The 20,756-nt window shown below is 50.7% G+C and overlaps 6 protein-coding genes across 7 annotated transcripts in view; 3 read left to right on the top strand and 3 right to left on the bottom strand.

The window, feature by feature from the left end:
• Positions 1-334: 334 nt before the first annotated feature.
• LOC121601770 (mucin-19) lies at positions 335-6,444 on the bottom strand. Its single transcript, XM_041930578.1, has 2 exons — positions 5,507-6,444; positions 335-5,403 (listed from the first exon to the last, which is right to left on the bottom strand). Exons 1-2 carry the CDS (start codon positions 5,860-5,862, stop codon positions 720-722), a joined length of 5,040 nt encoding a protein of 1,679 aa, XP_041786512.1. The 5' UTR covers positions 5,863-6,444; the 3' UTR covers positions 335-719.
• A 622-nt stretch (positions 6,445-7,066) lies between these two features.
• Positions 7,067-9,053, bottom strand: LOC121588985 (methyl-CpG-binding domain protein 2). Its single transcript, XM_041907487.1, has 3 exons — positions 8,779-9,053; positions 7,668-7,845; positions 7,067-7,597 (listed from the first exon to the last, which is right to left on the bottom strand). The coding sequence occupies exons 1-3, from the start codon at positions 8,898-8,900 to the stop codon at positions 7,286-7,288; spliced, it is 612 nt and encodes a 203-aa protein (XP_041763421.1). The 5' UTR covers positions 8,901-9,053; the 3' UTR covers positions 7,067-7,285.
• A 61-nt stretch (positions 9,054-9,114) lies between these two features.
• Positions 9,115-11,502, top strand: LOC121588984 (metaxin-1 homolog). The gene is made up of 4 exons (XM_041907485.1): positions 9,115-9,358; positions 9,454-9,903; positions 9,976-10,470; positions 11,158-11,502. The coding sequence occupies exons 1-4, from the start codon at positions 9,290-9,292 to the stop codon at positions 11,230-11,232; spliced, it is 1,089 nt and encodes a 362-aa protein (XP_041763419.1). The 5' UTR covers positions 9,115-9,289; the 3' UTR covers positions 11,233-11,502.
• On the bottom strand, positions 11,488-13,856 carry LOC121588983 (vacuolar protein sorting-associated protein 45). The gene is made up of 3 exons (XM_041907484.1): positions 13,554-13,856; positions 13,287-13,485; positions 11,488-13,222 (listed from the first exon to the last, which is right to left on the bottom strand). The coding sequence occupies exons 1-3, from the start codon at positions 13,644-13,646 to the stop codon at positions 11,790-11,792; spliced, it is 1,725 nt and encodes a 574-aa protein (XP_041763418.1). The 5' UTR covers positions 13,647-13,856; the 3' UTR covers positions 11,488-11,789.
• Positions 13,857-14,119: 263 nt separating this feature from the next.
• On the top strand, positions 14,120-18,547 carry LOC121590779 (putative elongator complex protein 1). 2 transcript variants are annotated; one of them, XM_041910766.1, is made up of 4 exons: positions 14,120-14,195; positions 14,254-17,807; positions 17,887-18,293; positions 18,381-18,547. In XM_041910766.1, the coding sequence occupies exons 2-4, from the start codon at positions 14,299-14,301 to the stop codon at positions 18,443-18,445; spliced, it is 3,981 nt and encodes a 1,326-aa protein (XP_041766700.1). In that variant the 5' UTR covers positions 14,120-14,195; positions 14,254-14,298; the 3' UTR covers positions 18,446-18,547. The 2 variants fall into 2 exon arrangements, with proteins under 2 accessions (XP_041766700.1, XP_041766699.1); XM_041910765.1 differs by lacking the exon at positions 14,120-14,195 and having other exon boundaries at positions 14,207-17,807.
• Positions 18,548-18,641: 94 nt separating this feature from the next.
• Positions 18,642-20,756, top strand: part of LOC121590777 (serine-rich adhesin for platelets) — a 53,717-nt gene continuing 51,602 nt past the window's right edge. Inside the window, exon 1 of the mRNA XM_041910763.1 lies at positions 18,642-18,793. The gene's annotated coding sequence lies outside the window, so the exon portion shown is untranslated. The remainder of the gene's footprint in view (positions 18,794-20,756) is intronic.

Below are 20,756 nucleotides of genomic sequence, written 5' to 3'. Positions count from 1 at the left end.
CTGCAAGCTTCAACCAGAAGCTATTATGAGTACCAGAATACCATGCATGTTAAAGAAATAATGCTTGCCCCTCATTCAACAACCAAGGAAACATCATGCCCTTTCTGTTATCAGGTTGATTCCCTTTTACTACGTAGAATTTAATCCCAAAAATCAACCATAAATGAACAGCATGGTGTGCGAAACATTTTACAGCGCGCGTGGTTGTTATTTCGTCCCATCCCATATCAGCAGATTGGTAGGTTGTTAATTTATTAAACGGGTTATTTTTTATTTCTCCTTTATACACTTCATCCCTTAAACGCCTATACACATACACAATTCCCAGTCATTGTTAATTTCCATTGTAACGGGACGCTTGCACAATTTTGTATTTCACGGAAAGAAAAATGTTTGCAAAACCATCGCTCGAAAGCTCGTGCCCACGCAGCAACGATGTTTTCCACAGACAAAAATATGAAAACCCAAAAGAAAGCTGTTTGGAGTGCGACTGTAACAGAATCCAACGTTAAGGCAGCGACAGACATTGTAGTCAAACTTTCAACAGACGCTCACACACACACACATACACAAACATACGCAATAAACGGACTTTGTCTTGAATTTGCAGTTGCGAGCTTCTTTGTATCTCCTGCTGTTTTGCCAAACCGCACAACGTTCTCCTTCCTTCCCCACTGTATCCCAGAAACCCTTGCGTCAAGGGTTCATCCGCTTTACGGTCACTTGACACGCCTCGTGGCCACCTTTATCCTCCGCGGCGGTCCGTTCGGGGTTGAGTTGGTACCGATGCTGAACGTTGGCATGACCCCACCGGGCACAATACCGCCCGGAGCACCGAACGCGGGTGGTGCACCGAATGGTGCTGCGCCACCGCCCATGCCAAATGGTTGCTGCTGCTGCTGTTGCTGCTGCTGCTGCTGCTGCTGGGGCTGCTGCTGTTGTGCTCCACCGAAGGTAAATGCTGCCCCCGTTTGCTGCTGCGTTTGTGGTGCGACTGCCGCGACGTTTCCAGCGGAGAAGTTAAACGGTGACGCAGGACCCGGAGCAGGCTGGGCGGCCGATGCACCGAACGTGAACGGACCGGCGGTCGCGTTGCTGTTTGGGGCAGGAGCTGTGTTTGCTCCATTAACCATCGCGCCGAAAGCGAACGGAGACGCGTTGTTAGGTGCCGGATTGGCGTTACCCGTTGCGACCGGTGAACCAAACATGGGCGGCGAGGCCACATTCGCGTTCGCATTGCCAAGCCCGCCAGTGAAATTAAACGGCTTTGGTGCGGCGTTCGATCCGAGGTTGAAATTGAAAGCGCCAGCTTGGGAAGAAGCAGCCTGTTGCTGCTGCTGCTGCTGCGGCTGTTGCTGCTGGGCGTTGTTCTGTGGCACCATCGGGCCGGCACTGCTCGCACCGAATGTGAACGGTTTGTTGGCGGGTGCCGTCGTGTTGCCGCCAATGCCATTCGACATGGTTGCTGCCGCGGGCGTAGCGTTGAAGCCACCGAAGGTACTGCCGCTGCCAGCATTGCTTCCGAACGTGGGGGTGGCATTGTTGGGAGCACTGTTAGCAGCATTGCTTGCTCCGAACGTAAACAATCCACCTGGTTGACCGGTGGACGCTGCCGTGTTGTTCACATTCTGAGGACCGTTCGTTTGTGGCGTGCCAAAGATGGAGCCCACCGATTGGTTCGCTGAGCCCGGGCCGGTAGAAGCTCCTGTCGCATTTGCGCTGCCGAAGATGGATCCAGTGGTGCCGAAAGCCGGCACCGGATTGGCACCGTTCATGGTGGCACCAAACGCGGGCACCGCCGACGGGGTGGATGTGTTGGAATTTCCAGTAGTGCTGTTGTTGTTTGTTGCTGTAATGCCACCGAAAATTCCACCCCCTGCCGGCGCCTTGTTTGCACCGAACGCAAAGGGGCTCGAGTTTGTATTGCTGGTAGCGGTCGCACCGAACGTGGGAACGCCACCACCACCGAGCGGATTCGAAGGCTGAGGTTGCTGCTGGTTTGAGGTGGCCGTATTTTGTACACCCTGGGCGCCTGGAGTGGGAGCTTTGGCGGAACCGAACGTGAACATGCCGGGCGTTGCAGCTGGGCCTGCTGGGGATGTGATGGATGCGACCGCATTGCCAAAGATGGAACCTGTTGTACCGCTGTTGTTGTTGTTGTTGTTGCTATTAGCATTTCCACTTGTCGGGGCCGGGGCTGCTGCCGGTTTGGCTGCACCGAAGGTAAACGGAGATGAAGCCGCACTCGGTACAGCTCCGTTGGCAACACCAAACACCGATGTTCCACCAGTCGAGGGTGCTGCTGGCGCGGCTTGACTCCCGGCAGCGGCAGCACCGAATATGTTAGACGCATTCGCTTGTTGCGCTGTTGCGGAAGCAAAGAGATTAGTTTTGCCTGCGTCGGACGATGCGCTGGTGGTGGAGTTGGAAGAAGGCGCGGCTGCACCGAACAGGTTCGGTGTGGTCGCGGATGCCGGCTTTGTCCCGCCGAATGTGAACGTCGGTTGGGACGGGTTGGTAGGGTTGGCGCTGGCTGTGGCAGCTGCCGCCCCTGTCGTTGCTGCTGCTCCGCCGCCTGCCCCAGCAATCGAACCAAACGTTGGGAATGTCGTCGTGCTCGGTGCAACGGAAGAGGAGAAAGCATTCGTGCTGGCGGCTGCCGGCGCTGTGCTTGCCTGTGCTGTTGGGGCCGTCGCACCGAACGTAAACGAAGGGGCCGGCGCCGATGGTGTCGATTTCGGTGCGCCAAAGGTAAATGTACTGCTGCTAGTCATCGTAGCTCCATTGGTTCCAGTAGTGCTCGTCGCACTGGAGGCCGCGTTAGTGAATAGTGACGAGCTGGAACCAAACACTGTGATTGTCGTGGTGGTGGTGCTGCTGCTAGCGGTGGTTGCGTTGGCACCGAAGCTGAAGGCAGGCGTGGCCGATTGCGTCGTGGTCACCGTGCTGGTTGTGACGCCAGTGCTGCCAGCCTGCGTTGCTGCGGGGGGAAGTTTGAATCCTCCAAACGAACCAGGGCTACCGAAGGTGGTAGGCGAGCTGATGCTGGCTGCTGGCATCGCTGGAGTATTAGCGGCGGTCGGCATTGTGGAAGCTCCAGCCACAAACGAAAACGTCGATGTGCTGCCGGGTGTAGCTGTGGTGGTGACCGTGGACGTTGTTGCCGGACTTCCGAACTGAAGTACTGGTGAGGGAAGCTTGGCAGCTCCGCTACCGCCGAATGTGGACCCCAGCGTGCCCGGTGCCGGCGAGAAAGCGATCAAATTCGACGTTCCCAAGCTAGTGGCGATCGGGCTGCTAGTTGTTTGCGCTGCGCCTGTGGTCTTTGGGGAGGCCGGTGTTCCGAACGAAAAGGCCGGCGTCGCTGTGCTGCTCTGTCCTGCCGCGGTCGTTGTTGTTGCCGGCGGTTTGGCCGGCAAGGAAAATCCGGTGCTCGTTGTTGTTGTAGTCGCTACCGGCGGAGGGCTGCTGACAGAAGTGGCACTGTTGGATCCGAACGAGAACGTAAGCGTTTTCGCCGCCTCGGATGGAGCGCTCGCCGTCTTCGGTTCATTCGCTGCGGACGTTTGCGCAGCGGGAACAGCAACAACAGTCTCCTTTGATGTTGGTACAGCGATCTTGCCCAGCCCGGTATCTTTGATGGGGTTGTTTATCAACGCCGACAGTCCGCCGTTCGTGACGGGCGTGGAAGAGGAGGCAGCACTCACGGGTGTGGATGCCGCTGAGTCCTTCAACGTAGTGGCCGCCGGTTGCTTCGAAGGGCCACTCGTTGGAAGTTCCTTCGGTCCGTCAACGGTATCTTTTGCGGGTGCGTTGGAACCGAAGCTAAACCCATTTCTCGACTGTGGCATAGGCGCAGTCGCTTGCGAAGGTTGACGTGATTTTTGCTCCTCCTGCTCTTCTTCGTAGTCGTCCAGATCTCCGCTTAAGCACTTCAGCATTACCGTCAGCTTGGATGGGGCCGGTTTCTTAAGCGGATCGCGCGACGAACTAAATCCGCCCGAGCCTAACCCAGACAGGGTAACATCGTTGGGCGATTTCTCCTTCGGCTTTACAAACTGAACCTTCCCACTGCCCTCGCCGTGCTCGTCGTCTTCGCCATCGCTCGACAGCAGCCGGCTGGCGTGCCTTGACTGGGTGCCCCTGGCCGATGGTGAGCCGGGTTTATCTGCCACTCCCGTCATTGCCGCCGATTCGTACGGTCGGTTGAAGAGCGTTATCTTTGGTGGGGCACGGTGCGGCGGAAGAAGCTGCTCCATTGGCTCCTTGCTAGCGCTACCCCTGCCCGATTGGTTCCAGTGGTGGTCCAGTGTCGTGCTGGTGCGTGCCACCGACTGCTGGGCGTGACCGTTGGCTGTTGTATCTTTCGGACTGTCGCTTCGCTCGAGCGGTCCGGGTGAATTCAGTGCCATGTTGGAGAACTTTTCCGGTGTCGCTAGTCCGACCAGGGTCGAGGATGAGGTCGGTATGGTGCCGATCGCCGGACTGGACATGCTGATCGAGTGGTTCATGTACATGCGACGATCGTTGCGCGGTACTACATTTCGCTTCGGTGTGTTCATTGCGACCAGGCTGGAGCTGAGCGAGCTGAGAATGTCGTTGTTCTTCACGCAAAGCCGTTTCTTTTGGGTCTGCTGCTCGCCGCCGGAATGGGGTGCACGGCCCACTCCGCCCAGCCCCGGCGGTCCCAGCTCCGACGGCGAGGCGGGGCTGCTTTCCGATGCCTGTTCACGGCTTCGCTTCGTCGCCAGGCCGTGTGTTCCGATGGCAACGGCCGCCGTTGATGACGGAGGGCCACTGCCGGCCGCATCAAGCTCCGACAGCTCCTGGCACTGTTTCTTGATGCGATCCGCGTCCAGCTCCTCGCTGTTGATACGCTTTCGGGAAATTTCCTTCAGCGCGTCGAGCACACTACGGGTCGGCGTCGAATCCAGCTCGGCACACGGTGTGATGACGCGGTTTTCGGCGTCCGCAACATCACCACCACCACCACCACCACCACCACCACCACCACCACTGCCACCACTCCCGCTGCCACTGCCGCTGGGTCCATTGCGTGATGTGCCTAGCCCCGCAAACAAAGACGACTCGTTCGCCGATTCGTTCGTGGTCGGCAGGAACATCGAACCGCTGCGAAAAATGCTGCTGCGCTTGTTCGTCTGGAAGAGCGATCGTTCCGGCGGCGCAATACGCACCATGCTGAAGTTCCCGTTCCGCCGAGCCGTGCTGCTGTTGGTGTAACGCAGTTCCTGCTTGCGCAGCTGCACCAGCGGAAACTGGCCCGGTTTGTTGTACACGCTCGACAGTGATTGGGAGCGGTTTATGGCCGCCTGGGACTGGCCGCGATCGTAGTACCGCACCAATCGATTCACCAGACCCGGGCTTCTGGCGTCTGTTATCACTCTAGAACCGTTGAGAGAGAGAGAAAGAGAGCGAGAGAGAAAGCGAGAAAGATAGATACCAGAGCAACAGGAATGACCGCAATTTTGTATTGGTCGTAACTTACCGTGAATTTACACGCCCAATGCCCGTCAGGTTACCGCTGCTTTTGAACAGTGTACGGCTGTTGCTCATCAGCGGCGAGGTGGGCTTCCGCTTAGACTGTCCACCGAGATTGGCACCGTTCCAGGCAGCACTGAAGCTCGTGCCGCCGATGTGCGTCGATTCCGCGACTGGCGGTGTGCTGAGCGTGCGACTCAAACCCGTCGCACTGCCCCCAAAGGAACTCATCCTTGACGGCGTGCTTTGGTTGTTCCTGGTGCTGCTCGAGGGCGATGACAGCAAGCCCGACATCAGCGTAGCGCTCGCCGCCTCCGGCTGCTTCATGCCTGATCTTCTTCCCTCCATCGATCGATCGAACATCGTCGCGATGCACACCTGCTCTCTCGCAGCACACAACAGCGCACACGCTCGGCCTAACCTTCAAAACTGCCCGTCGAACGCGACGACTCACGCCGTACAAACCCCTATCGTGGCGAAGGGTTTCCTGCTGCAGTTTTTGGTGCTGCTGCTGCCACTATATGCACTCTGTTGATGCACTTCTCTAGTTTACCGCGCGGAACATGCCTTCTTCGTCCCAGAGGCTGATCACATACACACACTGACACACGCAGACACGCACGCACGCATACACACACACGTACACGAAGACGCACACACGAACGCACGCCTTTTGCGCAAACTTGCTTGACGTTTTACGGCGGGAGGTCCAAGCTTGGATGCTTCTTCCCTCCAAACTAGACTGTTTCGCTGTTGGCGCACGGCTCTGCGTACAAGGCAAACGAATGCGCCGTGTCACCGTTATCTCGTTCACCTTGCCGTTCTCGGTAAGCGAATAACCTTGGCGTGATTTCCCCCGTTTGCTGGCAAAGGTTCTCGTAAGTGGCTGGCCGTACTAGCACTATTTTGTGGGGAATCAACTCGAGCTATGAATATTTATTGACAGTTTCCTGGCGACTTGACAGGTCACATTGCACGCTGTCAAGATGGATCTTAATTTGGCCATAACTTGTTAAACCCAATCCCATAGGTTAAAAGGTTTTTTTTCGTTATTTTATACTGCTGACTACCGTACAATAGATGTTTTATCAACAAATAACGAACAATAATTATGTAAGAAAGTGTTTTCGAAGCATATTCTGCTTGATGAAAAATATTAAAAAGGCTCTAGCTGTTCAAATGCACCTACAATTGATTGATACCACAGTTTATTCAGTTTCATTTTGCCACAGTCGAACCAAGTAATTGGTAGAATTCAAAATTACAGTTAGAATTCTCTTATAAATTTTTATAGATAAAGTGAAGCAAATAACTCTGCTAATTAACTATTTTGTTTAATAAAGATGATACATTTACTGGAGCAAAAAGAAAACATTGGCATTGACCTCAACAAACTATGTTCCACGCCTTTCAGATACAGTAATATTCGCCGCCTAATAGGTTTTGTTAATGACAAGCAATTCAACCACAACGAAAAGACATTTAGAATGTCCCTTATGCACCGTTGGCGTTCTGCTCATTATCTGCATTACGAATTCTTAACAATATTTTGAGACAATAATTTTAAAGAAAGTCGTACAATATTTTTATTTATTTTCAGCTTGCATACTTATACGCATAGGTAAAAAGATAAGAATCACGTCTAGCCATGTAAAAGTGTAGGTGTGTGTTGGTTTAAGTGGACAAAGCACCGAGCATGTCGGATGGTTTGCCGCTCCGATGCAGATGAAACGCCAAAGATCAGTACTGTCTCACTTCTCCATCGGCTACGACCGGGTACAGGATCTTAGGCACGCAACGCCTCCTGTAGCCGTAACCGGGCATACTGCACGCGCTCCTCCTGCCGCTTAACGTCCTCCTCCGTGATGGTCACGTTCGTCATTAGCGGCTGGTGTGGATTGGTGAAAACGCCCGCGTTAGTGTTGAGCGACGTTTTCGAGGCCGTCTGTCCAGTCACGGGAAGTGTGTTGTGGTGTAGCGCAGTGGCTAGCGACTGCAGCACCGTCGTTTCACGTATACCCGGCCCTATCGGTCGCAGTCGCTTCGGTAGTTCGATCGATCCGATCTCTTCGTTATGGGTGTTACTGGCTCCGAGATTCTGTAGCAAAGAAAAAATGGACGTTCGATAAATGTTACATTATTACGCAGTACGATGGACGGAGACTTACCTCTAAACGTTTCTCCCAAAACAGCTGCTTCGGTTTCACCTGGCTGCCGTGCTGTAGTTCACGCTTTGCTTTGGCATTATCCGATTCCTGCGATCTTACGACTGTAACCGGCTGTTTGAAGATCGATGCAGTTTGTCTGATTGGTGGGATCAATGAGGTGTCCGATCGCATTGCACGGCTAAAGAAAAATAAGCAGAACAAGCATTAGCGGGGGAAAACAAATCTTAACGCAATTGTAAATAGCATGCGTAAAGTAAATTAAGTGAACCTACAACGAATATGGTAAATAATAAATCAGAATTGAATGAATGTTAGGCTTAGTACGAAAAGTACAGTGACTAGAAACTTTAAATCGGCCTCCAATCATCCGTTTCCTGAATTCCCCTGCTATTGGCAACTACCTGTAATCGAACTGAGATGAAGGCTTCATACCACACCCAGCGCTTATTGGTGTAGCGGTGAGGGAGTTGCTTCCGCCGAGCGGTACTGACGGTGGAAACTTCCGACGCAGCGCACTACTACTGTTTGCCTGCTGCTGCAGCAGTTGATAGCTCGGCCCGTGGTGGGAGTGCAGCAGCTGGGCGGCGGCCACCGAGGGCGGTGCAATAATGCGACCCGCCTGATAGTCGAACGTCGACAGATCGATCGTGTCGCCGAGGGCGCGTGCGAGCTGTGGTTTACTTTCAATTTTCTTCCCCGTTGGACTTCCGGCGAGCGAGACGCAGCGAGGGTTGAACGAAAGTTGTAGCAATGGTTAAGGGCAAAGAGGGATGAGCGGGTTGGGTAAGATGTCACAGCCAGTTCGAGGGTTATGTTTTCCCTTGTTAGCTTTTGCCATGTGTTGTTTTTAGACTGTAGCCAATGGGGTAATAATTTGAACGTGATGCGGAGTGTCGGTTAATATGGAGAATTCTGGGCCTTTTTTCCAAGCAAGAAACCAATCCGTTTACGTTTCCTTCGCACAAACCAGAACTCCCCAATCACAACTCCTTCGAGACGATTATGTTTCATGCCAATTAAGCAGCTAAATTTCGAGCAACCAATGAAAACTAACCCGGGTACGTTCTAAAAGTGCACAGAAAGCGTCCCGGTAACGAAGGTTTAACCTTACCTGTAGTAGTACACATCCACTTTCCCCGCAGACAGGCCCGTCTTTCGGAGCACCTCTTCGCGCTGCCAGCCCTTCGGCAGAGCTGCACAATCGGTCCGCTTCCGTTCGATGGATACGTTCATGGCGGTGGTACGCACGTGATGTTGATGGTATTGCAGAAAGGGAGGATGCTATCGTTCAGATGTTTTCTAGTATCTAACAGCCTAAATTGTTCGGAAAAAGACCGTACGGGTGTGTAGCAAGCGTTGTTGTTTGTTTGTTCTGCAAAATGGATTCTTCTTCCAGTTTTTTATTTTCCTTTTTTCCTAGCATTGTTTGACAGCAAATTTGACAGCGCCTAGATGACAGCCGAAACAGAAACCCCTTCGGGAATGGCTCGCTCGAAAGGTGTGAGTTGCACAACGCGTAAACACACATTTCTGCAGGACGGTAAACCGCACGGGAAAATAAGGACTGGTAAGCGGGTAAAATACACAGCAGCTGGTGGTGAGCGCTCTAAAGCTAGTGAGAAATGGAAATATTTGTGTACCGTGGCGAGTGGGGACTTCCATCCATTGACTACGAATGTAGTCGACTGCTGGTAAGCATTGTGCGGCAAATTGCTTACGAAACATGACCGGCCGCTTGCATTCGCTTTTGCATTCTAACCGGCTTTGCCCCTTCCCATGTGTGCAGGCATATCTGAAATTTGCCGGCGCGAAAGTAACGGTCAACTTTAATGGGAATCCCTTCAGCTCGCCCAACGGCATGCTGCCGTACATGATAGCGGATGGCAAGAAGATCGCCGGATATGGACGGATCGTTGAGCATCTGGTAGCGGCCGGGATAGGGCCTCCGACCGCGACGGCCAGGGCGGAAAACGTGGCAGACGAAAGTAGCCAGCACGCTACACAGATCAACGGGTACATGCAGTATGTGCAGGAGAATTTGCACCCCTACTTCATGTACATGCTGTGGGGCGATCCGAAGAACGTCGACACCACGCGCACGGTGTATGCGAAGCGCATTCCAATTCCGTTCAATTTCTACTGCCCGCGAAAGTACGTGCTGCGCACGAACGATATCACGCAATCGTTGGTTGGGTTTTCGTTAGAGGATTCGATCGAATTTCACGACGTAGCTGAGGTGAATGGGTTACACCGCGCAAGCGTAACAATTATATGCGATAATTAACACAAGCCGATGTTTCTTCCGCAGTTCCAACACAACGCCAAAACCTGCCTAAACTGGGTAGCTGCCAGGCTGGAGGAGAGCCGTTGGTTTACCGGTGACCGGCCGACGGAAGTGGATGCTTTACTGTACGGGTATCTATCGGTTTTGCTGAAGCTTACCCTTCCAAACAATGTACTGCAGAACCACATCCGCCAATGTCCGAAGCTAATGCAGTTCGTCGATCGAACGACGGCGACGTACTTTGCGAAGGAAGGCTTTAATAGTTTTACCGCATCCGGACATGCTGGCAACGGTCAGCAGAAGGGTTCCAGCACGGGAAGCCCGAACGACACTTCCTCATCATCCTCGGCCAGCGGTGGCGAGCGCTCGGAGAAGAGTGGGAATGATACAACCTTTCACACCGGTCAGCAGCAAGACCCGGACGATGGTCCGAAGGAAAGGCGAAAGCGTTACATTCTGTCAGGATTAGTGGCCACCGTGGCAATGCTAGGATATGCAGTTCTAAATGGTATTTTAACGGTGAGTGCAACGTTCAAACTAGTGTTGGGTAAATCTGATCCAGATTCATGAATCTGGAGGAATCTTTGAAATGATTCAATGATTCTGAATCTCGATTACAAAAATTCATTAATTTTCAAAGATTCATGAATCTCGAAAGATCTTCTAGAATCTTGAAATATTCACGAATCTCTAGGGATTTATAAATTTCAAGAGATTCACAAATCTCCAAGGATTCATAGAGCTTGAGCTTTTCATTATTCTTCTTCTTGGCGTAACAACCTACGTGATCATGCCAGCCTATTAAGGATTTCGAGACTTCTTGGCAAGTACCAAGCATTCGGATAGTTTTTTTTTTGCTACGGGGAGACTTGAACCCATGAGGCGCATGGTATTAGGCGGGATCGCGCAAATTGAATATTTTTATAGTTTCATGACTCCCTGAGGATATATGGATTTTAAAGGATTTATGAATGTAATAGATTCATGAATATTTGAAGGATATTCACGAATCTTTAGAGATCCATGCATCTTTGAAGATTCATGAATTTCTGAAGAGTCGATTCGAGATTCGAATCAGCCATCACTGAAGATTAATATGAATGAATCTCACCGAAAGATTTATAAAACCCAACACTAGTTTAAACCGTGTCCTTGTGAACAGTGAGAAATACATAATACCGTAACTTGTTTCTTTTTTGTTTGCAGCTGCCTAGTGATAGAAGTCACGGTGATTTCCTACACTATGACGACCCTGGAGACTATGACGATGATGATAATTAAGTAAAGTTAATATAGACACACTGCCGCTGTTGTGCTCCGGAAGCCCTTATATTCGCGGGGCGGAGATTCCGTTGTACGCTCAGAAACTCGGAAACTTAGCCGAATGCTTTCATGCGTTAACCAGGTAGTCGGTCGCTTAGATCACGTAATGCATCCTAGCTGAAGTTTGTGAACAAGACCACCAATACCAAATTGGCCATCGAGTGCGCCGTCGAGTGATGAAGCTTATCATAAAGCGTGTTACACCATGCGTTATTACACTTAACTGCCGTGTACTTTATTTGATGTTTTATATTATAATAGTATAATCTTTATCTAATGGCGCTCCTTGACCCAAATAAATAAGCTAGCGCGATACATATAGTCTGACACGCGCGCGCACACACACTCACGCACAACACCGTCGGGACAGTCGGGAAGTTCACCAACAACAGCGTGTAAAAGTGTAAGGAATGGAGTTAACGATGATGGTTTAGATACGAACTTCTTAATCTCACGGCGTTCTGTTAAAAAGGATAGACTGAACCCGTTACTTCTGCCGCTCCACCCCTACCGCTTTAAGCCGTCCCGGCAGGTGCATGGTGGAACTGTTGCAACGAGCGTGAATGTTTAAATGGCACCCCCGTCGTAGCAGCAAGTACCTCCTCGATGAAGGACTCTGAGTTGTGGATCGTGGTGCCGCCGAGCACGATCCGGTAGCCCTCCTGATTGTACCGATGAACGGCCAGCGCTTCCTCGTACGTCGCTCCACCGACGATAAAAACAATCACCTCGGCCGGTGGCCTCCGGAACGGTACCTCATTGCCCATGATCGGGTACTGCGCATCGAGCGGTCTTCCCTTGATCACCTCTTCCAGCGTACCCTTCAGCACACACTCGTGCTGGGCGTACACATTTTCCACGCCCTTCAGCTCCTTGATTAGATTGCGCGTCAGCTTGACGGCATCCGTTATTTTAACCGTATTGAACAGCTCCTGTCGGGCCACGGTACTGATGTACTCGAGCATACGCGGTACAATATGCGACCGGCCGCCTCGATCCTGCAGCAGCTTGAGCAACCCGGAGGTGTCACAGTTTGCGTGCCGCTCGTATCGCATCGCGTACAGCAGCACGAGCCGCAGCGCGTTGGCCGCACTTATCTTTCCCTCCGAAACGAGCCGTTTCACGCGCTGCAGTTGCGTGGAGTGGTCAGCCCGGCAGGCGATTTCTTGCTCCAGCTCCGACACCTCAAACAGCTGCTGCTGACCCACCTGCACCGACAGTTCGCTAATCAGCACGAGATGCTTCGTGACGGTGCCGGACATTTTGCGGAACTGTGGGTACGTCTCGACAAAGTTCTTCATATCGGCGATGCTCTCGATCTTGCGCTGATCGTTCGCCTTCTTCTGAAACTCGTCCATCAGCACCTTGATCGTGGTCGCAATCTCGCCAAAGTTAGCGTATAGGTTATTCGCGTAAAATTCGTCCTGTTCCGTCGATAGAACCACTTCCTTCAGGTCCTTCGGCACGCCGGTCACGCGAGACAGGTCGACGCGCTGCTTGTTGATTGAGAGCAGCTCGTGCACCATCGCCTGATACGTCCACTGGTTGAGCAGTGGCGTGATGGGGTCATCGCGTCGGTCCAATATGAGCAGCAGCGGCGGTGCCGCACCGTCCTCCGGTGGCCGGAAGCTAAACAGCGCCGTTTCCTTGTTGATCGTTTCGTGCACCTTTTTGGCTAGCGTTTGGGCAGCCGTCGAACCGGCCCGATAGCGGATGGCGGGCCGGAACTTGAACGATAGCAACACACTGACCAGGCCCTGGGTCGAGCGCTCGAGCGCCTCCGGGTTCCAGCTGAGTGCCTGCAGACAGGTCGGAATGTGCAGCGAGAACAGGTTCGGATTGACCGGCAGGTAGTCGGCGTAGATTTCCTTAAAGTCCTGCACCGATTCACCCTCGTCACTCTCCGCCAGGATTTTTATGTCTGTCCGTGGTATAATGTTGCTGAAATCTGGGGCCACCCGGACAAAGCTTATCAGTTTCGTTCTGCATGGGGAGGCACGACGCATACTTACAGATGTAGTAAGAGCCGAACTTTGGACTCTGCAGCTCTTGCTGCAGCATGAAGATGTTATCTTTGGTGGGTCGTATGAAGACGATACACTTGAGATACTTTAGCTTCTCATTGGACCGTACCGAGTCGAGCCGCTCGAACAGAAACACTTCCTTTTGCAGCATCTCCGATTGGGCGAATGCCATCGATACGATGCTTATCTGCGGGCGTAGTGAACCGTGTGACGACAATTGAATAGAATTTAGAAAAACACTTTCCAGCTGCTTACCGTCTCCCGGTCCATCATGAGTATCTTCATGCCCGGTCCGGCATCGGTAATCATTTTATCGATGTACGTCTGTATCGCACGAATTACGTTCATCGTTGCACCCCGTTTCACTCTTTGGCGGTTTGCAGGGAAGAAAATGTGCTTAACTGCAGTCTTTGGCTAATCCACGTACGCAATTGCGTGCCAAGAGTGGCGTATTTTTCACTTCCAGCTGGTATTTTTACTTTGCCAGCGCTAATATTGACTTTTTTGTGACTTTAGTCCTATGCTTCCATTATCAGGCCTAATTTTGCTTGTGTTGAACAGATCTGTTTTGACACTGCCCAATCAATCCCACTGAATAGTGCTACGTTCCTGAAGGGGTTTAGAAGAAAAAGATTTTTAAAATAATAATGCATCGATGTCAGAGGAATACCGAAGAAATTCGAAAATTGAAAGGAATCTTACTAGACTTTAGAAATTAATCAAGCGAAATGTTTTTGTTGTTGTCATTAATAAATGAATTATGCACACAATAGTTGCTTATATTTATTGCCGTCACTGTATTCCACTGTTTACAAGACAGCTAGACAGTGGAAAAACGTTTCTGAAGGGATTGTGTCAAACTGCCGCACGGCGCAGTGGAAATCATTTGTAAACAAGGTAACAAAAAAAAACGTGTTCACTGTGCAAACATTATTCAATTGTGCGTTTCTTGCAGAATCCTTAAAAATTTCGATGCTAATATAACTACTGCAGCCGCACAATGAGGAACCTGTACCGTGTGTCACACTCTCGCTTCGACCTATCGGAAAATGCGCTCCGTTCAGTTCGGTTCGGTTTTGCGATCGATCAAAACACGGACCACAAGTTTTACTTCGTGCAGGACAGTGGTGTGTACTGCTGCCCGCTGTTCGTTGACCGGGAGCATCCGTTCTGCGAACCGCTGCTGTCGCAATCCGACGGATACGAGAACATCATAGCGCTGGAACATCTGGCCCTGTCCGACGAGCTTTGCTGTGCGTCATCAAGTGGAAACGTGTGGTCCTGCAAGCTGGAGACGGGAGTGGTGGAAGAAGTCACGCACTGCAAGCACGGCATCAGGGCGATGCAGTGGAGCCCGGACCAGGAGCTAGTCGTGTTTGTGGACGGCGAGCTGAACGTTGTCACCATGATCGGGAGCGAGTTCGAGCCGATCAACGAGGTACAGCTGAAGGACGACACGTTCGGCGATCGACAGTTCATGAGTGTGGGCTGGGGCAAGAAGGAAACTCAATTTCACGGATCGGAGGGAAAGGCTGCCGCAAAGAAGGGCACCACGTCCAGCGAGCCGGACACAACGGTTACGGAGCGACAGCTGGACGCGACCGTAAACATCAGCTGGCGTGCGGATGGAGAATACTTTGCGGTCGGCTACCTGGCACCGTTTGGGCAGCGAGCTTTCAAAGTGTTCAACAAGGAGGGCGCTTTGCAGTACACGTCGGAAAAGTGCCACGGGCTGGAGGGTTCGCTTGCCTGGCGCCCGTCGGGCAATTGGATAGCGATCCCGCAGGAACTTAAAGATCAGTATGTTGTAGCGTTGTTCGAGAAGAATGGGCTGCGACACCGGGAGATTCCGCTGACGTTGAACCCTCGCGCCGGTCAAAGCGTACAGTCGCTTCACTGGAGTGCGGACTCGGACGTGCTCGCCGTGCATTGGGTGGATGGGGAGAAAGGAACTGCCGGCGTGTTGCTGTACGTGATCGGAAACTATCATTGGTACTTGAAGCAAAGCTTGACCTACCCGCCTGGTACCGCGCTAACTGGACTGCAGTGGGATCAGCGTCACACGGCCGGCAAAACTCTCCATTTGTTTTCATCTGACCTATGCGTTTATGAGTGCATCCGGTTCGATTTCCGAGTGGATCGTTCCGTGGGCCTTTCGGAAGAAGATCAAGCGATGGTAGCGGTGATCGATGGCAAGCGACTGCTGTTGACCGGTTTCCGGCAGGCCGTTATACCGCCGCCCATGTGTGGCTATACGCTGGAGCAAGAGCATCCCATCAATGCGACCGGGTTCATTCGTACAGCCGGACGTAGCGAAGCATTAGGGCAGGACATAAGCTCAAACGCCTTCTTTACCGTGGATTCCCGTGGTGAAATCATTTTGTACGATGCTGTATTTACCAAGACAGCGGGTAGATCCATATTATCTGGTGTTACTGTTTTGCTGAAGATTTCACCAGAACAGCTAAAAATGTTCAACGAAGATTTTCCCCAACAGCACCACTGCGGACTTCACTACCTTTGGTTGAACGCGGATAGTTTCGTGATGGATCACAGTCAACTACGTTGCGGTGTTTTTTCCATTGCAAAGCACAATGACGTCCCCGGCTTGAAGAAAGTATGGCACATGGAGATGGAAAATAGGGAGGATATCGGTTGCATTGAATCGTCCGGAGTGGATAGTATTGTTGTTGAGCTGCTATCTGGCCACGTAATGGAGGTGAAAGGATTTACCGGACAGCAGGATGGTGCATTGGAAACAAGCTCACGCAATCACAGCGTTTTACCGGTATTTTGCGAACAACTGTTTGTCGATCGCAACCGTCCCGAGCGGTCAGTGTACGCACTGGCGCAGAACCGTCGTCACCTGTACCGTGACGGAAGTCTTCTCGCGTCAGACATAACCTCTGCTCTGCTTACCGACAGTTACCTACTTTGCACCACTATTTCGGAGCTTAAATTCATTGCACTCGGTGCAGCGGTTGTGGCACCCGGCCGTGATCCGATCATCGGCGAGCGAAGGGTCGAACGTGGCTCGAAGCTGGTGGCGGTTGTGGCTAGAGCTTCGCGGACCATTTTTCAGCTACCGCGTGGCAATCTGGAAGCGATCAATCCACGCGTGCTATCGCTCTGTCTGATTGCAAAACATCTGGACGCTCTCGAGTACTACGAAGCGTTCGATATTATGCGCAAGGAGCGTATCAATTTGAACCTGCTCGTCGATCACGATCCGGCCCGCTTTCTGCAGCATCTGGCGAGTCACTTCCTGCGGCAGATAACGAACGTGAACTGGTTGAACCTTTTCATATCGGATCTGGCAAACGAGGATGCGTGTAAAATGTACGAAAGTAACTATCTCGACCGCGGCACCGGTGGTGGTTCGCTGCCGGACGGTTACTCCATTGCGGAAAAGGTGCGTTTTTGCTGTGACCGTTTGCTCGCAGCGATGGATTCGGAGCCGACCGTGCTAACGCTTCCAAAAATCACCTGTCACGTAAAGCAGGGACAACTGGAAAACGCACTGGCACTCATATGGACCTTGAAACAGCAACAGCAATCGCCCGAGGCTGCAGAGGAAGCGTTACGCTATCTGCTTTATCTGGTCGAGGTGAACGTACTGTACGACGTGGCGCTGGGCATGTACGATTTCGGGCTCGTCCTGTTTGTAGCGACCAAGTCGCAGAAAGATCCGAAGGAGTATCTTCCCTTCCTGAACGAGCTGAAGCGGATGGAGGAAAACTATCGAAAGTATCGCATCGATTGCCACCTGAAGCGTTACAATCGTGCGCTTGAACACATTGCCCAGTACGAGACGGACGAGGACTGGTTTCGGGAGGCACTGGAGCTGATCACGACCCACCAGCTGTATGGGGTCGCTCTGCGCTGCTACAAGGATAGTGCGAATCAGGACCACTACCGTCGAGTTTGCGCAGTGTATGGTGATTATCTGCGAAAGGGTAGCAAACATGCGGACGCTAGTTTGATGTACGAACGGGCCGGAGATCTGCAGCAGGCCATCTCTTCCGCACGCCATGCACTGGATTGGCGACGCGTTGTACGATTATCTACCGGCTCTTCGGTGGCGGTGGAAGCCGTGCTGCGATCCCTTGTGCCGGGTTTGCTGGAAGCCGGAGAATATGATGCAGCAGCCACGATCGCCCACGATCATCTGAAGGATGCACGGCTTGCGATTGAGTGTCTGGTGAAGGATCATCGTTACGAGCGAGCACTTTTGCTAGCCACCGAACCCGAACTGCACGAGACGGTTCGGAGTAATGTGGGAGAATATTTAACTACACTGATCGAAACACTCTGCTCAGAAAAGGAACAATTTCTGCGCCAAAAAGACCGGCTAGCAACGGTGCGGGAGGACCGAATCCGGAAACAATCGGTTGCCGCAGCAGCTGGCGATCTTGACGATGGGGATGGAGACTGTGGTGATTGTGATCTCTACTCCGATAGCTCCACCATCGCTTCATCGCGTCACACGGGCACATCTGGTCGTTCAGGGTATGAAGTGATGTTGAAACATTCCGTTCAACTAAACCGTGGTTTATTAACGCTTTAAATTATTCCGTCTACCCATTAGAAAGTCGCATCGTTCCAGCAAAAATCGTCGCAAGCACGAACGGAAGCTGCTAAACCTAAAGGAAGGCAACCCGTTCGAGGATATCGCCCTGATCGATGCACTACACTCGCTGGTGGTGCGTGTGTGCGGAGTCGAGCGACAGCGACACGTACGCTCCATTTGCCAGGTGGCGATGGAACTATGCTACGATGACGAGGCGCACAAGCTGCAGCAAGAATATGGTGCACTGTTTCAGCTGATTCGCTACTCGCTGGATGCTATTTGGGTGCCGGAAATGATCGTGCCAGGAATGCCGCCGATCATCGGCAGTGGCGGCGATGCGGCCGCGATCGGTGATGTTCCAGCGACGATTTTGACACCGGCGGATCTTGTGAAAGCTCAGGACTCCCAGCGGTACTCCTTGATAAGTGAGTGTGATAAGTGAATTTGCCAACGGCGGAAGATATGATTGATTTTCTCAAAACTTTCAATTCTATTTTTACATTCTATTTCAGAGCCTCATCAACGGTACAAACCCGAGGTGCAGTCGATAGCCTGGCAGTGGGATATTTTAAAGTAGGTGCATCAGTGTTTTTTTTACCATTGTTGAGTTATGCATACTGAAGTTCTTCTGCAGCCGGGAGGTTGTGGCTAGTTGAAAAGGAAATAAACGTGGAAAATGAATTGATCGCGATCGATGAACCGGGTTAATTTGCGCTCGAAATGCCGAAATTGCTGTGAATAATTATTAAAAATCCTCCCAAAGTGTACATCGAACGGTGTGATAACAGTTGGCGAGGGAGTAATTACGTGTGGGTCTAGTTCATATGCTGCTCGAGATGACCGATCACGCGATGCAACAGCAAAATGATCATCATATCTCCTGCACCACAATTGCATCACCAGCTGCTTGGCGGCACACATCACGGTGAGTATTATGTACACGTAGAACGCATGAATCCAAACAGTTTGCACATCGGTTCCACAAGGTGGAATGCGGAACAAGTGTGATGTTTTCGTTTCAAATTTGTGTATCTCCTTTTGCCTATACGTGACGTTTCTTACGTGTGTCGATCAGTCGGCACATAACAGGCTGTCGGTTGGGTCTGTTGGCTTTGCTACAACAAGCGCGGCATGCTGGGCGAGCGGGAAAATTGACGCTCAAAACTAGAGCACGTGAACCTGTCGGTGGAACGGTAAAAGGAGAGCGAAATTCACCAAACAACGCACACGTTAAAGTTTGTGGCGAAAATGTACTTTGCATGCCGCTTGCGGGCTAATTTCGAACAAGAAGTAGTGTTCCCGTTGTACGGTACTGCTTTTCTTACTGTGGCGTGTGTAATAATGCGAATGGTCCGGGGTGGTCCTTTTTTATTGGGTGTGGTTTTTTTTTGTATTTTTAATGGAACCTTTACAAACCTGAGGGCGGTTCACATCGATCGATTGAAAACGATCGATAGCATAATTAACGCAACAGAAGCGCCAATTGAATCTTATGTAGATCATCAAAAATAATTATTTTATCCGTTTGAAGTACAGTGGAACCAACACAATTCCATGCCGACATCGATGTTTTTACTTTAAGTGATGTTTTTCTAGGGGTTTTAAATACTCTTTTTGCATTCACAAGTCTAATCTATTTCTGCGAAGGTCTTGTGTGACGAACGAATGCCAAACCACAGCTCCATTAGCAGCTTATCAAAAAGTGGGTGTCTTCTGTTTCGACTTAATCCACCCCTCGACCGCGGCACAGGGAAGCAAATCTAGGGTGAGGTATCTTCTTTCGTTTGCAAAATTGCATCCCCAAGTCGGTGACAATGAGTTTACAACTTTAAACCCCAAAAGCGTTTGAAAAAAATAGTACCCATCATTGTGTCGTACTTCGTGGTTTGAGCAAGCTTTAGTAGGTAAAATATCGTGTTAAAGCTAATCGCTTCAAATTGCCATTTTGTACAAAGCCGTACACACCATTGTGCACTACCGTACCGTAACCATCTTCGACCATCTTATTGTCCGATAAAGACCTTCTTTATCTAACCCACTCATTATGGAAGGGGCTTCCGCCGATTTGTGCACAACGGATCGTTACATTTGACATTGAATTGTTTTTTGATCGCGGATTTGCGTTATGCTATTTTGCTTCGCTTCAGGTACTTTAATTCGGGACGTGCGTTGTGGGTTTGTTGTAAACCTATAAAAAAAACCTTCATCAATTTCCTTCACCCTCCGATGGAGAAATAATAAACCAGAGTTGCATATGGTGTGCATCTGATTTGGTTCGCAGTAAAACATTCGAGCTGCATATTTATATGGGTTTCAATTAGTTGGATACGGTAATTAGGGATCGGCTGTGCTGGTTGCTAATAATTTACACACTAACAACCTGCAATAATGTGTGCAGGATTAGATTCTGATAAACATCAGACGGAAGGCGGAAGAAAACAAACAATGCAAATCAGGACTGTGAATATTATTTGTTTGTTAAAATAGAGTCGTATTTAAAACTGTTATATTTTATTGTACAGTCTTTCCCCGAGTTAGACGGATTCTAGTTGCGCGAATATTTAATTTTGACAGTTTATATGTCAAATCAGTACAATTTTCTGCAACAATTGTCAAATGCAAAAAAAAAAATTATTAAATTGTATTGTATTATAAATTGTAAACATTCGACAGGTTGAAATCGCCAAAAAGACATAAATAATCTAATCTTCTAAACGCATTGTATTAAATTTATAATTTAATGCATAAAAACACTTCATTTCATCAAAAATGGCCATTTATAAACAATATTTTGGCTGAAAACCGTGATATTCGACTTAGGTGAAAAGAACAATTTGTGATACGTGAAATGTCTCCAGAACGCATTATTATTCGATTTGCGGAACTCG

This window comes from Anopheles merus, chromosome 2R (genome assembly GCF_017562075.2).
Source record: "Anopheles merus strain MAF chromosome 2R, AmerM5.1, whole genome shotgun sequence".
NCBI classification, from domain to species: Eukaryota; Metazoa; Arthropoda; class Insecta; order Diptera; family Culicidae; genus Anopheles; species Anopheles merus.
Note: the sequence above shows the minus strand (reverse complement) of the source record. Positions and strands in the feature narration are given on the sequence as shown.